This window comes from Macrobrachium nipponense, chromosome 2, assembly GCF_015104395.2.
Source record: "Macrobrachium nipponense isolate FS-2020 chromosome 2, ASM1510439v2, whole genome shotgun sequence".
NCBI classification, from domain to species: Eukaryota; Metazoa; Arthropoda; class Malacostraca; order Decapoda; family Palaemonidae; genus Macrobrachium; species Macrobrachium nipponense.
In genome coordinates, this window is record NC_087201.1 from 140,504,502 (window position 1) to 140,517,638 (window position 13,137).

At 48.5% G+C, this 13,137-nt stretch overlaps 1 protein-coding gene across 1 annotated transcript in view; it reads right to left on the reverse strand.

Annotated features, from left to right (window-relative positions):
* LOC135221327 (gamma-secretase subunit Aph-1-like) overlaps positions 1-13,137 on the reverse strand; it is a 70,353-nt gene that overhangs the window by 10,894 nt on the left and 46,322 nt on the right. Inside the window, exon 3 of the mRNA XM_064259131.1 lies at positions 12,191-12,291. Within this exon, the coding sequence (XP_064115201.1) occupies positions 12,191-12,291 (101 nt within the window). The remainder of the gene's footprint in view (positions 1-12,190; positions 12,292-13,137) is intronic.

The window sequence follows — 13,137 nt, forward strand, 5'->3', positions numbered from 1 at the left end:
AGAGCTGTGGAATTGTCAGAGTTGATCTGGACCACTCGGTCAACAACTCGTTCTTAGAAGAACTGGAGAGCCAACCTCATTGCTTCCAATTCTTTGAGATTATGTGCCAGAACATCTGTTTCCCTTTCCAGATGCCTGGCACCTTCTCGCTATCACCTTAGGTGATTGTTGACCGACTGAGAAATGTTCAGAATCACTTCCATATCTTCGATGTTATTTCAGTTTTCCGGTACGAAAAACTGGAGAGGTCTGAATTACAGTCTCTTCAGGGAAACAAACTTCTCCAGTGAGGAAATGGTCCCCAGCAGACTCATCCATTCCCTCACCGAGCCTGTTTCCTTCCCCAATAAGGCTGCGCTTTGCCTAAGCAGGTGTACATTATTATCATAACGCTATGCCGCGGTAGACTTGTACAGAATTCTGTTACAGTGCGGTAAACAGAACCGAAAAGTCTAAGAGATCTCTGTTGAAAATTTTTCGCAAAGCGAAGGCGATGTTCATTCATGCATGCGAGAATTCCCTTCAACCCGAGGCTAAAGTCCGTGATTGTAGGGCAGAGATACGGTTAGTCAGTCAATCCCGCAGGAGAGAGAGACGTAACCGACCGCGCATGGCAGACAACCAGCTGGAACTGAGCTGGCTCTACAGCAGGGTTGCCGCGAAGTCCGCACATCACCGATAAACTAACTCCGCATCGGGAGGGAACTATAAAATATAATAATAAAAAATTTAAATTAGCTTTTATTAATGGAAAAGTTAATAGCATAAATATAATATGCGGACCTACAGCTCCACATGCGTGAGGAGCGCAGACCTCAGCTCTGCATTTAAAGACTCCCACTCTAATCTTCTCCGCACTTATGGTCGTTTCTCCGCGTTTTGGCAACACTGCTCTACAGTGACAGCAGTCTACTTTCGCCGTCTCGCACTATTCTGCCTGAGTTGCCAGCTATTCCATTCTACGAAGGGATATGTTTGATACCATCATCGAGCAGAAAGAAACTCTCAAGCAGGTACATTTAAGCAAAATAGATTTCGCTAAATACAGAAGCTGAGCTGGTGTTGTCGTAACAATACCTAAAATAACTAAAAGGGAAACTGGAAACTCCTGGAGGGTTGCCGAGAGTACCGATTAAATGTAATTAGAATAAAAGTCCTCTCGGTCGCCATCCGTAGGGGTAACTACGGTATGCGTATATAACTTGAACCATACAATCGCTTAATAGCAATATGACGCGAATGTAAAATACGTAGAGTATTTTGGCCACTTGGACAGCTATCTCCCTACTACATTCTTTCTTGACGAGGAAGAGAGGGAATAGAGCGATCGTACTGTCTTCGTCCTTCTTAGCCAAGAGAACGAATTAGTATAAGCCGCAGGAGAGCCTCAAGTGAGAACCGAGAACCGAAGAGGACAACTCAAGCTTCTTATGTTATCCGACAGAAGGCTTCATGGACATAGTCTACAAGTCTTTTTCCCCGACGAGCCTCAGCGAGGTAGTAACCAATGAATGAGAGTTCTTCTGAATCTTGTTAATGAGAGCTTATCCGATTACGCGATAGAATGTTATTACGTGACAGAGTTTTTAATATTTTGTCAATGGGGGCTTACCCACTTACCTGACAAAACGTTTAGTATCTTGTCAATGGGGGGAACCCACGGATATGACAAAAGGTAATCTAGGAATTTTGAGCATATAGTCTTCCCGATTCCTGTAGAAACCGAGGAAGGGGCAGGATTCCTGCTCAGAGACTGGGCTTACGGCAGGTAGGACCCGAAGGTTCCCCTTAGGCAGCGCCTTCCTGAACGCAGAAGAGGCGTTTTATGACACCGAAATCTGCTTCAATTTACTAGTCTCCTTCTAGATGCCAGCTCATCAGAACCAACCTGACTACCTTATCCATGCAGGTTGGATAGTTATTCGAGAGAAAGAGAGTCAGGTCCCCGAGACTGCAGGTCCAGGGCTCCGAAACACCAACCTAGGAGTTAAAAATATCCATCGTCCTGAACAGCCCTTTCAGATGGCAATGCAGATCTGAAAGTGTTTAGGAAACCTTCGCAGAGGACGGGAGAGAACTCCTCGGGGTGTCTATCTGGCTGGTAAAATCGTCCTGGGAAGAGGAAAGAACTCTCCAACCAGCTTCCTCTCCCGTCTCGTATCAAATGCCTTTTCTTAACGCTTAACCTTGCTGGAAGTAGGGCAAAGGAAGTCTTGCCTTGCGCTTTCCTGGAGTCCATCTAGTCATGGATTCTATAGAACGCTCTCTTCGTAGAAAGCGAAGAGGACATCTTGACGAGACCAGGCACTTCCTCTTCTTTGACGACGCCAACAGCGAGAGAGGAGAGCAAGGGACCGAGGGCCGAAACTTGTCAGCAAACAAGTCTTATAGAAGGCGGGTCGACACCTTGATAGATGAAGATGATGACGAAGTAGTCTCTTCTTCATTCGTAGGTTGCGAGTCGCTCGAGGACTCTGTCTCCTTTACGGGAACAGGAGAAGGGTCCTTAACAGACCGCGAAGCAATCAAACCCTGAGGCTCCTCTCGTAAAAAGGGGTCTCCTACTTGAAGTAGGGTTCAAGACGAAAGTCGGGAATGCTTAATAGCAAACTCCGAAGCTTTGTGAAGTCCTGGTAAAGGAACGTCCTGCGGAGAGTTCTGAAGAGTGTCCGATAAAGGAGCGTCCTGAAGAGCGTCCATGTCAGCGTCCTGACGAGCGTCCAGAAAAGCGTCATGCTGAGCGTCCTGACGAGCAGCTCGTGACGAAGCCGCATGCAAAGCGTCCAGCTTAGCAGCTTGAGAAGAGTCCAGCTTAGCTGCCGAACTAGCGTCATGCTTGGCAGCCGACGGAGCGTCCCTCAGGGACGAGCGAGGGGCGTCTTGGCGAGCTGCTTGACTATGCAAAGCAGCTTGCCGGGCGTCAAGCTTAGCAGCTTGAACAACATCCTGCTTCGCAGCAGCGCGAACGTCACGTACCGTATACGGAGCGCCACGAGGAGAGGAGGGGGGAGCGTCTTGGGGAGCAAGAAAACAATCCTTGCTACGAGAGTAACGATGTTCCTTCCTTTCGACAGAGCGACGAGCGTCTCGAAAGGCATCCTAGTGAGGGGCTTGCCGAGCATCTTGATGCATAGAACACCGAGAAGGAGACTGCCTGATTCTCTTAACAGACAGCCTCGAATCCTTCCTGCGGAGACGCAGTACTGCCTCTCTCTTGGCGAAAAACGAGGCTAACTGTTGCTGATCCTGTGAGAAGCGAGGGGCGAGGGGATGCCTTCTTCCTTCTCACAGAAACCAAGTTAGGGCGTCTGGCGCTCAAAAGCGTCCTGCTCCGATGACGTCCTGTTTCTCTTCTGCGGTGGAAAGTTGTAAAAATGTTCAGGCGACGTTTGCAACGCATGACGAGAGAGAGGACGTGAAGGATCCTCTTCTATAAAGCTTCTCTTTAGAGGGCGCGAGTCCTTCCGAAAGTTCCAACCTCCATGCGGGGAGGACACTTCGGAGGACGAGAAGCAATCCTTCAGGATTCGTGCACGTGCACGATCTTTGGCAGCCTGGGAAGCGTCTTCAGGTCCTGCCGAAGGGACGCCAGATCGGTGGGGAGTCCCCGTAACCCTCCTTCGGCTTTCGACTTGCCCACTCCCTGTGTCCTGGGAGTCCGACAGAGGTCCAGGCCTAGAGGCATTATAGGGCCGATCTGACGCCCCCTCCACAAACAATTAGGGGCAACTACACTTCAAAACACTGATTGGAGAGCGAGCACTTTAGATTCCAAGATACGGATGGAATCCACAATAACAGAAAGGGCATTACCTCTCGCAGACATAACCTCATAGCCCGTAGGCCATACTACAGGGTTAGGCAAAACAAAGTCTACAGGAAGGTTAGCAGGTTCACTACCCTGACTTCTGTTTACTGATGCAGTCTTTGAGGAAGACCGCCTGATTCAATCACGCTCTAATTTGCTTACATACGAATCATATGTCTTCCCTTCGGAATCAGTCAAACTTTCACACTCCTTACATCGATCTTTCAATAAGGAAACATGCCCTGTACACATCGTGCATACCAAGTGAGGATCTACTGAAGCTTTCGGTAGCCTCACCTTACTCTTGCTGACAACACAGTCTGAAACTAGCCGAACTAGATTCAGACATCTTATGCAAAGGTCAATCAAAACCAAATTCAAATCAATCTATGATAGCGTATGCCTAGCCACAAATCCAAGTCAATAAACCAAAAGACAATTAGGATACTTAAGCGGCAATGAAGTTTACAAAATCCTAAGACGGAGGTACTGAAAACAGGTGTTGACAGTACCGGCGACAGAGAAAATCTGAATAGAAAATGGGAATGGTTCCTGATACCCGCCTAGCAGCGGCGGGAATGGGTACTAACCACCTGGCCGACCACTGCGTGTGTCGTAAGTTTTGAAATTCTGTCGGACTTCGGAGAATACAGCTATATATATATCTGACAGGTAAGCTTCATGAACAAATGTATTCTTCCTAACTATACAAACCTGAGGTCCTTGACATAAGGAATTACTATCAGTGCCAGCTGGACCGGTCGTAAGATTTAATGACAAGGTAGTTCGGCAGTAACTGCTTGTCCAATGGTCGGGAGTCCCGCCCGACTGGATGTAAACATTCTACTTTGCTTTAGGCCCAGGAACAGAGTGAGGGGTAGCATGAGGTGGGCCTATACGTAAAGGACCTCAGGTTTGTATAGTTAGGAAAAATACAAACCATTGGTCCTTTACATAAGGAAGACTCACTTATTGGTGCAAACAGACTGGTGTTCGCCCAACCTGGGTTCCCTCACTGGTCGTAAGAGCAAGGGGGAGAACCTAGCCTCTGTCCAACTGATCGGAGTGAGAACTGCAGGATCAGCAGCCAGACCTCTGGACCAATTCATAAGAGGGAGGCATGCGTACCTCTTATGGATAGCAAGCAAGAACTTAAGTCATAAGTAAGAGTCCAAATATAAAGCATTGGGTTTGTCTCTTACTCCTGTCCGCTTCCATCCTTGCTAGGGAAGGGACGGATAAACGCTTATATCCCTAACTAAAGAGAGAATGGAGCTCAGTTACATAGCTTACCTGCACCGTCATCCTGTCCAGCATGTGACGACCGCTACCCTCTGCCTGCAGGAAGAGGGAAGAAAAGAGAAGGAAGAGGAGCCAGTCACACTCTCATTCATTCTCCATTCATGTGATATCACGAGGACAAGATGCAACCTTGTCATGTTAAAGGAGCTGGGTAAGCTACACAACTTGTTGAGCAGCCAACATGGATCCCAAGGAAAAAGTGTCCAAGGACCTATGGGCAATATCCTGAAGGTAGGAGGTGAAAGTGGTCTGGTTGGACAATACCCCTGCCTTAAGCACCTGTGCAACTGACAAGTTCTTGCGGAATGCAAGGGTTGGACCAATACCTCTAACTTCGTGGGTTCTCGGACAAAAGGTACTGGTGTCGGCACTCCTCTCCGAGTCATACGCTTTCCTGATCACCTCACAAAGCCAGAAAGAAACAGTGTTCTTGGACACTTCTTTCTCAGGCCTGAGGTATCGAGTTTTCATCAGATAGTGCCGTAGCACTCTAACAGGACAAAGTAGCATCTCTTACATATCTTTACCAGTAAAGTTCTCTAGGGAGGGGATCGTGAAGGACTTGAACCTGGCGTCAGGAACCGAAGGGTTCTGAGTCTTCGCTACGAAATCCGGGACGAAATCGAGCGTAACTAATCCCCATCCCCTCGAGTGTTTGACATCGAAGGACAGACCATGAAGTTCTTCTACTCTCTTCACCGATGCCAGGGCCAGCAGAAAGACAGTCTTGAGAGCCAGATCCCTGTCTGATGAGTCCCAGAGAGGCTCGTAGGGTCTACGAGTCAAACTCTTTAAGACAAGAGTCACGTCCCACCCTGGGGGCCTGAGTTCCCTGGGTGGGCAGGACCTCTTAAAGCCCCTCATCAGGAGAGATATTTCCATGGAAGAGGAAATATCAATTCCTCGCAGCTTAAGGACTAGGGCCAGGGTGGCTCTGTATCCTTTGACTGCTGAGACAGAGAGGAGCTTCTCTCGGTGAAGGAAGATCAGGAAATCCGCTACCTGCTGAAGAGTGGCTCTGAGCGGAGAGAGACCCTGTCTACGACACCAACCACAGAAGACGGACCACTTTCCCTGGTATACTGCTGCAGAGGACTGTCTGAGGTATCCTGCCATCCGTGTTGCTGCTCGGCGAGAAAAGCCTCTCCCTCGCAAGAGATGGTGGATAACCGCCAGCCATGAAGGCATAGGGAACGTAATGCCTGGTGGTACCGTTCTACATGCGGTTGACACAGCAGGTTGTGCCATGGGGGAATCTCTCGCGGTGCCTCCGAGAGAAGAGCCAGCAGGTCCGCCAAACGGCCTGAGGTCATTTGGGTGCCACCAGAATCATCCAAAGATTGCTGGTGACCAGCACCTTGATGATCACCTTGCGAATCAGACAGAACGGTGGAAAGGAGTACACTACGAGGTTGTCCCATGGATGTTGGAACGCATCCTCTGCAGCCGCCCATGGGTCTGGAACAACTGAGAAGAAAACCTGAAGTTTTCTGTTGTGCTGGGTGGTGAACAAATCCACTACTGGACGCCCCCACAGGTTGAACAGCTTTTCCGCCATGTCTGGTGTAGAGACCACTCTGTCCCAAACACCTGATTCTGGCGGCTGAGCTTGTCTGCCACTACATTCCTCTTGCCTGGAATGTATCTGGCTGACAGCTCCACCGAGTGAGCTACGGCCCACTTGTGCACCTGCATCATCAACTGGTGTAACAAGAGGGACACTAGGTCCCCCTGTTTGTTGGCGTATGCCACTACCATGGTGTTGTCACTCATCAACACCACCGAGTGTCCCATCAGTCGTTCCCGGAATTCTTGGAGAGCGAGAAACGCTGCCTTGAGTTCCAGGACGTTGATGTGAAGGTGCTTGTCGTGATGGTTCCATACTCCTGCAACCAGCAACTCATCCAGGTGTGCGCCCCAACCCTCGGTCAATGCATCTGAGAACAGAAGCATCTCCCGAGGGGGAGTGTGAAGCGGCACTCCTATTAAGAGGTTCCTGTTGTCTAGCTACCAGGCCAGATCCTCCCTTACTTCCTCCGTGAGAGGAACCAGGAAGGATTGTGGATCCCGCACCTGTGACCAGCACTCCTTTAGGTTCCATTGCAGAGACCACAGTTGAAGACGTCCATGAGGGACTAACTTCTCTAGTGACAATAGGTGACCGATCATGACTTGCCACTGCTGAGCTGACTGTTCCTGTCGTGACAGGAACCGTCGAGCTGCTTCCCTGAACCTGCTGATCTGCGAGTCTGCGGGGAAGAATCATGCTGCTACCATATCGATCAGCATGTCCATACTTTATTCTCTGCTTGGATTCGAGATCTGACTTCTTGAAATTTACCACAATCCCCAGATCGCAGCAGAAGTCGAGGAGGTGATCTCTGTCCTGTAGCAACTGCGAACGAGAGCTCGCCAGGACCAGACAATCATCAAGATACCTCATCAGATGTATTCCGACCGAATGGGCCCAAGCCGACTCCAGAGTGAACACTCACGTGAACACCTGTGGGGCGGTTGAGAGACCGAAACAAAGTGCCCTGAATTGGTACACCGTCCCGTCGAGGATAAAGCGAAGGTACTTCCTGCAGGACTGATGAATGGGTATTTGAAAATACACATTCTTCAGGTCCACTGAAAGCAGGAAATCGTTCTCCCTGATAGAATCGAGCACCGAGTGTGCCGTTTCCATCGTGAACCGAGTCTGGCGAACGGGCTGTAGAACCCCGGTGACTGATCTCACACGATTTCCACAGCTCCTTTGCTCAGCATGGTCTGCACTTCTTGAGTCAGTGCTACGTCCCTGGCAGAACTAGGAACGTATGTTTGAAGGTGGACAGGGTGTGAGGTGAGGGGTGGCCTCAACAATACTGACATCTTGGGAGTGGAGAAAGAGCTAGCTAAGCTCCAAGGCTTAGCCGCAGTTGAGCGAGACTGCCCAGAAGTCTTTGCAACTGCCTGATGTACCAAGCGATCATTGTCCTCAGCTCTACGCTTTTCCACCGCAGCATCCACCATCTCTCCGGAGAAGAGAGAGGAGGAACCCAGCAACGGTCCGTACCGCAAACCCAATGTTACCTCGTGACCGGCCGCCCTGGTTACGCGAGTCAGGACTGCGTCCCTTCTCCTCAAAACCAGGTTGGTCCACAGGTTGGCCGTCTGGTGGGTGAGGTAGGAGATGGCCCTACCTCCAGACTGGCAGTCTCTCCCGAACGCCGAGTCTTCCCCAGGAACTATAGCTCCTGAGGACAGTAGGTGTTGAAGAGGCACTCCCGGAGTTAGGCAAGCTAACTTCGGATCAACCTGCTTGGTCGGTAACAGGTCTGTTGAAGGCACGTAGAAATGCTGCTGACGAGGCAGAGGAGGGGGAAGCAGCTTGTCCGACCTGCTGGCCCTGAGTGAGGCCTCTTGTCCGGACACAAGGGCATTCACTTGGTCCAGCACTCCGTCAGCCAAGGAAGACCGGGGTAGCCCCACCGTCGCTCTAGGTTCCTTCTTAGGTCCTCAGAATAACTCTAACCTCGATGGACGGTCAGAGGGAGCATCCACCAATCCTTCCCTGAGGTCGTTGTGCTGACAGATCAGTGCAATGACCTCTGCAAAGGACCTATGTAGCTCAGGGGTGATCGCGTCCTGAGGCGATGGACCGTCAGATCCATGCAGGCCGATCACCTCCTGAGACACTCTTCCTTCAGGAGGAAGAACCTCGCCAGACCCCTTGTGGTCTCCTCTAACCACTTGAGCGTAAGATCTGTCCGGTCCCAAGACCGAACAAGGCTCATAGGCTCTCGTGGCCAGACCGTAAGGAGCACACTCCTCACAGTCACTCCTGTTCGCCTCGCTCCTCCTGGTGTAGCCCGAGGAGGTTGAAGGGACAGGTGAGGAAGATCTGATGCTCCTACCCTGCCTACCAGCAGAACTGGTAGGCTAGGAGGACTGCAGGCGATTGCCAACCTGTGGTGGTGATCGAGCTGCAGGTCTGGACCAGCGATCTCCCTGCGGAGAACCGCTGGAGCTAGGACAGTAGCGTCGGTCTCGTGCATCAGGGGAGCTACTACCAGCTGTGCGGACCACCCGATCACGCTGATGGGATTGATGGTCGGGTGACTGGTAGCGTCCACCAACGTGGTGAGAGCGAGCACTGTCCTCACGACACGCCACGGTCCCAGAAGCAGCCGAGGGTGTTCCTGGTGACCAGGGGGACCTCTTCCCAGCCTTGACACATGAACAGTCTGATGGGACCATCACATCAACCCTGGGTACCGGACGATCGCTGAGCGAGCGATCGCCGGTCTGGCGAGAGTCACCTGAGCGACTCTTACTATCCTTCCGCTCCACGCCTGGGTCCGGACAGTGAGTGTACTCAGCTGTCTGGACCTTGGCTGCATGGTCACCCAGCAGATGACCATACACTTGGTGACACTTGCTGACGAGCGCCGAGACGGTTCCCAGTCCAGAGGGAGCGGAAGTACACAGTCCCTGTCTTCCTCTTCCCTGAGGAAGGAGAGACGGGCCCCATCCCCGGTGGAACGGGAGGACCAGCAGAAGACCGACCTGTCTCACCAGAGCAAGACAGACCCTTAGAAGTCTCTGTGCGAGACTTCTTGGGGTAGCGGCGAGGCCACCTTCTTCTTCCTCAACTGGTGGCCTTGGAAGTCAAAGAGGAAGAGGCAGCAGAAGATGACAACGACACCTTCCTCTTCTTCTTGGACTTTTCTTCGCCAACTTCCTCAGGACAGCTGACAGGTCCCCCATCCAGGCTGGAGCTGGGGCGGCTGCAGTGGCAACGTGGCCCAGCTCCACCTGGCCGGGAGGACCTGAAGGAGCGGCAGCACTTCCATGGGCAGGAACAGGGGCAGCAGGCACAGCGACGGCAACAGGTGGATGATCGAGGGGCGAGCTCTTCCGGCACCCGAAGTCAGGAGGAGGGGCAAGGACAGCAAAACCTAGAGGAGGAGGTAAATACTCCCTCTTAGGTATGTAAGGCAATGGAGCCTGCACCACAGCCGTGGGGGTGACCATCATCACGTGCTGGGTGTATACCAGGTGAGGGGGAGCTGAGCATCCCAGGGTCAAGACTGTCGTAGTCGTCCTCGTCTCCACCCTGTGAGTAACCAGGGCTGCAGCCAGATGAAGGAGGAACCCCTGAATACTAGGAGTGCCCGGAAGACTCAGCGAGCACCACACCTGCTGAAGGTCCCCACCTGCGGAGGCAGACACACCTAAGGAAGCAATAGTTGGGTTAATGGGGGGGGGGTTCCTGTTCACTCAGTGGGAGAAAGATCCTCCCCCTGAGCGGACAGATAACCCCGAATACTACTCAAGGTTGGGGTGTCTCCCTCCCTCCTCTGCACTCGACAGATCGAGTGAAGAGAGACATGTCCCCCGAAGGGGAGAGAGCCATACGCAGGAGCTGACGAGGAGGGAGAAAAGAAGACGATGTATCCGTCACCAGAGGTGTCAAGGGAGAACTTTCTGACGATACCTTGGCAGCTTTACGCGGCTTCTTCCTCTTCTCGTACCGCTCCCACTGCTCCTCCGACCAAAAGACACAATAATCACATGTTATATCACGAGCACATTCACGCCTTGGCACCTTGTGCACAGGGCATGAGGATCCACAGTCACTTGACCGGAAAGCCCCACACTTTCCGCCTCCCACTCCAGAGCACACTCTACGGTTGGATGGGGGGTGCAAGGGCTTATCCGAATTGCGGGATTGCATGGTTCTTCCTGTGCAATACCACAAACAAAAATAAAAGAAACACTTCGTTTCACACTCAGATACACAAAGAATCAAGCTGAAAGCCGAAAAGTACATAGGTTATCTCACGACAGAAGCGGGCAGAGAGGTCAACACACGTCTGCACCCGACGGCGGTCGAAAGCAAAGTGGAATGTTTACATCAAGTCGGGCGGGACTCCCGACCATCGGACAAGCAGTTACTGTCGAACTACCGTGTCATTAAATCTTACGACCGGTCCAGCTGGCGCTGATATTAATTCTTTATGTAAAGGACCGATGGTTTTTGTATAACGTTTCGGAACAACTAAGAATTGTTATTACAATGTTTATAAAAGTTGCACCATGTTATACATTTATGTGGTTGAAATCATAACATCACCTGAAGAATAATAAAGTAAGCAGCGTTCTTCAATAAACTGTTACTAAAGTACAAAATTGTGGTGAAATGAATGCCTTCACTTTATGAATTTATAGCAAAGAAAACAGTGTTGTGTAACAGTCAGGTTGGTTCAGATTACAGTCCTGTCTAGGCTAAAGACTGCATGACATCAGGTGTAGAATGCCTTCCTAAATGAATTTTCTATATTACAAGGAACTAATTAAGAGTAAGATAACTGCCTTACCAATATATCAAAGGGGATGTAAGCAATTGGATATCCTGGGAAGGATTACAGAAAATAAGTAAGTCTGAAGTTTCCATTCTTCAACCTTGGTCAACCTTAACCATGAATATGAAGAATCATTAGTCTTAAACATCAAGTGGTATCTACAGTAAGACAAACATTTTTTTCTATTTTCACTTACCTAGATTAAGCATAAGAGAGATATTGTGTATACAACATAGCCTATATAGACCTGATATAATTGCAATTACATGCTACCATCTGTGAGCTACGTAATTAACTATGTTGCCTAGGTATCTCAGTATTGAACATAACTACATCTTGAGAATCCTTTTTGAGATTATATATTGTGATGTGAATCCTCAGAAATCACCTCATATATATTTTTTACTAATATATATATTTCACACTTTTTTTACAGGGGTGTATAGCTGAATACAATACAGAAAAAAGTAACTTAAAAACAAAAAACAATTTTTTCATACAAACCTATTACAGTAGTACTTCTAAAATAGTACCTACAGTACTGCAAAGAGGAAGAGAACTTTATATTGCTACTTGATTTCCCTATATGTAATATCAACCAACCCACATAATAACAAATAATACTGAAAATATCCACATAAAATAATGCATGAGAAAACAGATAATTCTCTGAAAAAGAAAGGGACAATTTCTCATCCAATAAATGAAAATAAAAAATTAGTAACCTTACCATAAGCCAAGATATTCTTATTTTCAACAATCTGTATGTTGCCATCACTGACTTTCTTCAAACCTCCTTCTGCTTTCTGGATGAGAAGGAACCACAAGAACCTAAAAGATATTAAACACAAAATAAAACACTGCAAATCTGCAATAATGGAAATGAACAAATACTGTGCTTAGATAAAAGCTTCTGTATTTGGAACAAATAAGGTGAAATTCTAAAGAAATAAACTTTGCTATTCATTACATGATGCTGGGATTACAATCTGCCTCCTTCAGAGAACTTGCTTAAGATTAGATAGAGTTAGCACATATTGCCATAGTGTAAAATAAACCAAATTGTCAACACCACACTCCTTTTAAATATGCTAGGAGGACACAATTTATAGTACACCATAAACAAGACAGAAGTTTAGAAGGCATGTGGTCATTGTTCTTTCAAATAGATCTTTTTTTAATATATACTTATTTCCCAGGTTAAATCTACAGCTTCAAACTTGAACCCCTTACATGATTACAGTGAATATGTACTGTCCCATGTTTGCTCTTTCAATTATTTTGAGAAAATCACAAGTTAACTTCAAAAATTCCTTATTCATATTACAATCGTTCAACATACTCTTACCATTAATCTCAATAATCTTTGATTACACCCTTGGGAAATCAATTTGTCCTTACTAATGCCCATTTTTTTTGTTTTTTTGCACTGAAGTACAAAAAGCCTGAAGTATGTGTGCGTGTGTGTGTTCCAAAGGTAATGTGCAAATCTATCATAATAAGGTTCTCTAATTTGTCTCTTCCCAACTGCTATTTTGATACATTTTGGATATTAAAAATCTTTTACTCCATAAATGTTTTGCAATCCTGAGTACCTCTTGTGACATAATTTGTTACATTCAGTAGAGTTTATCAACACAATTTCCTTGTGACTAAACATGACTACTGTGTTACTTC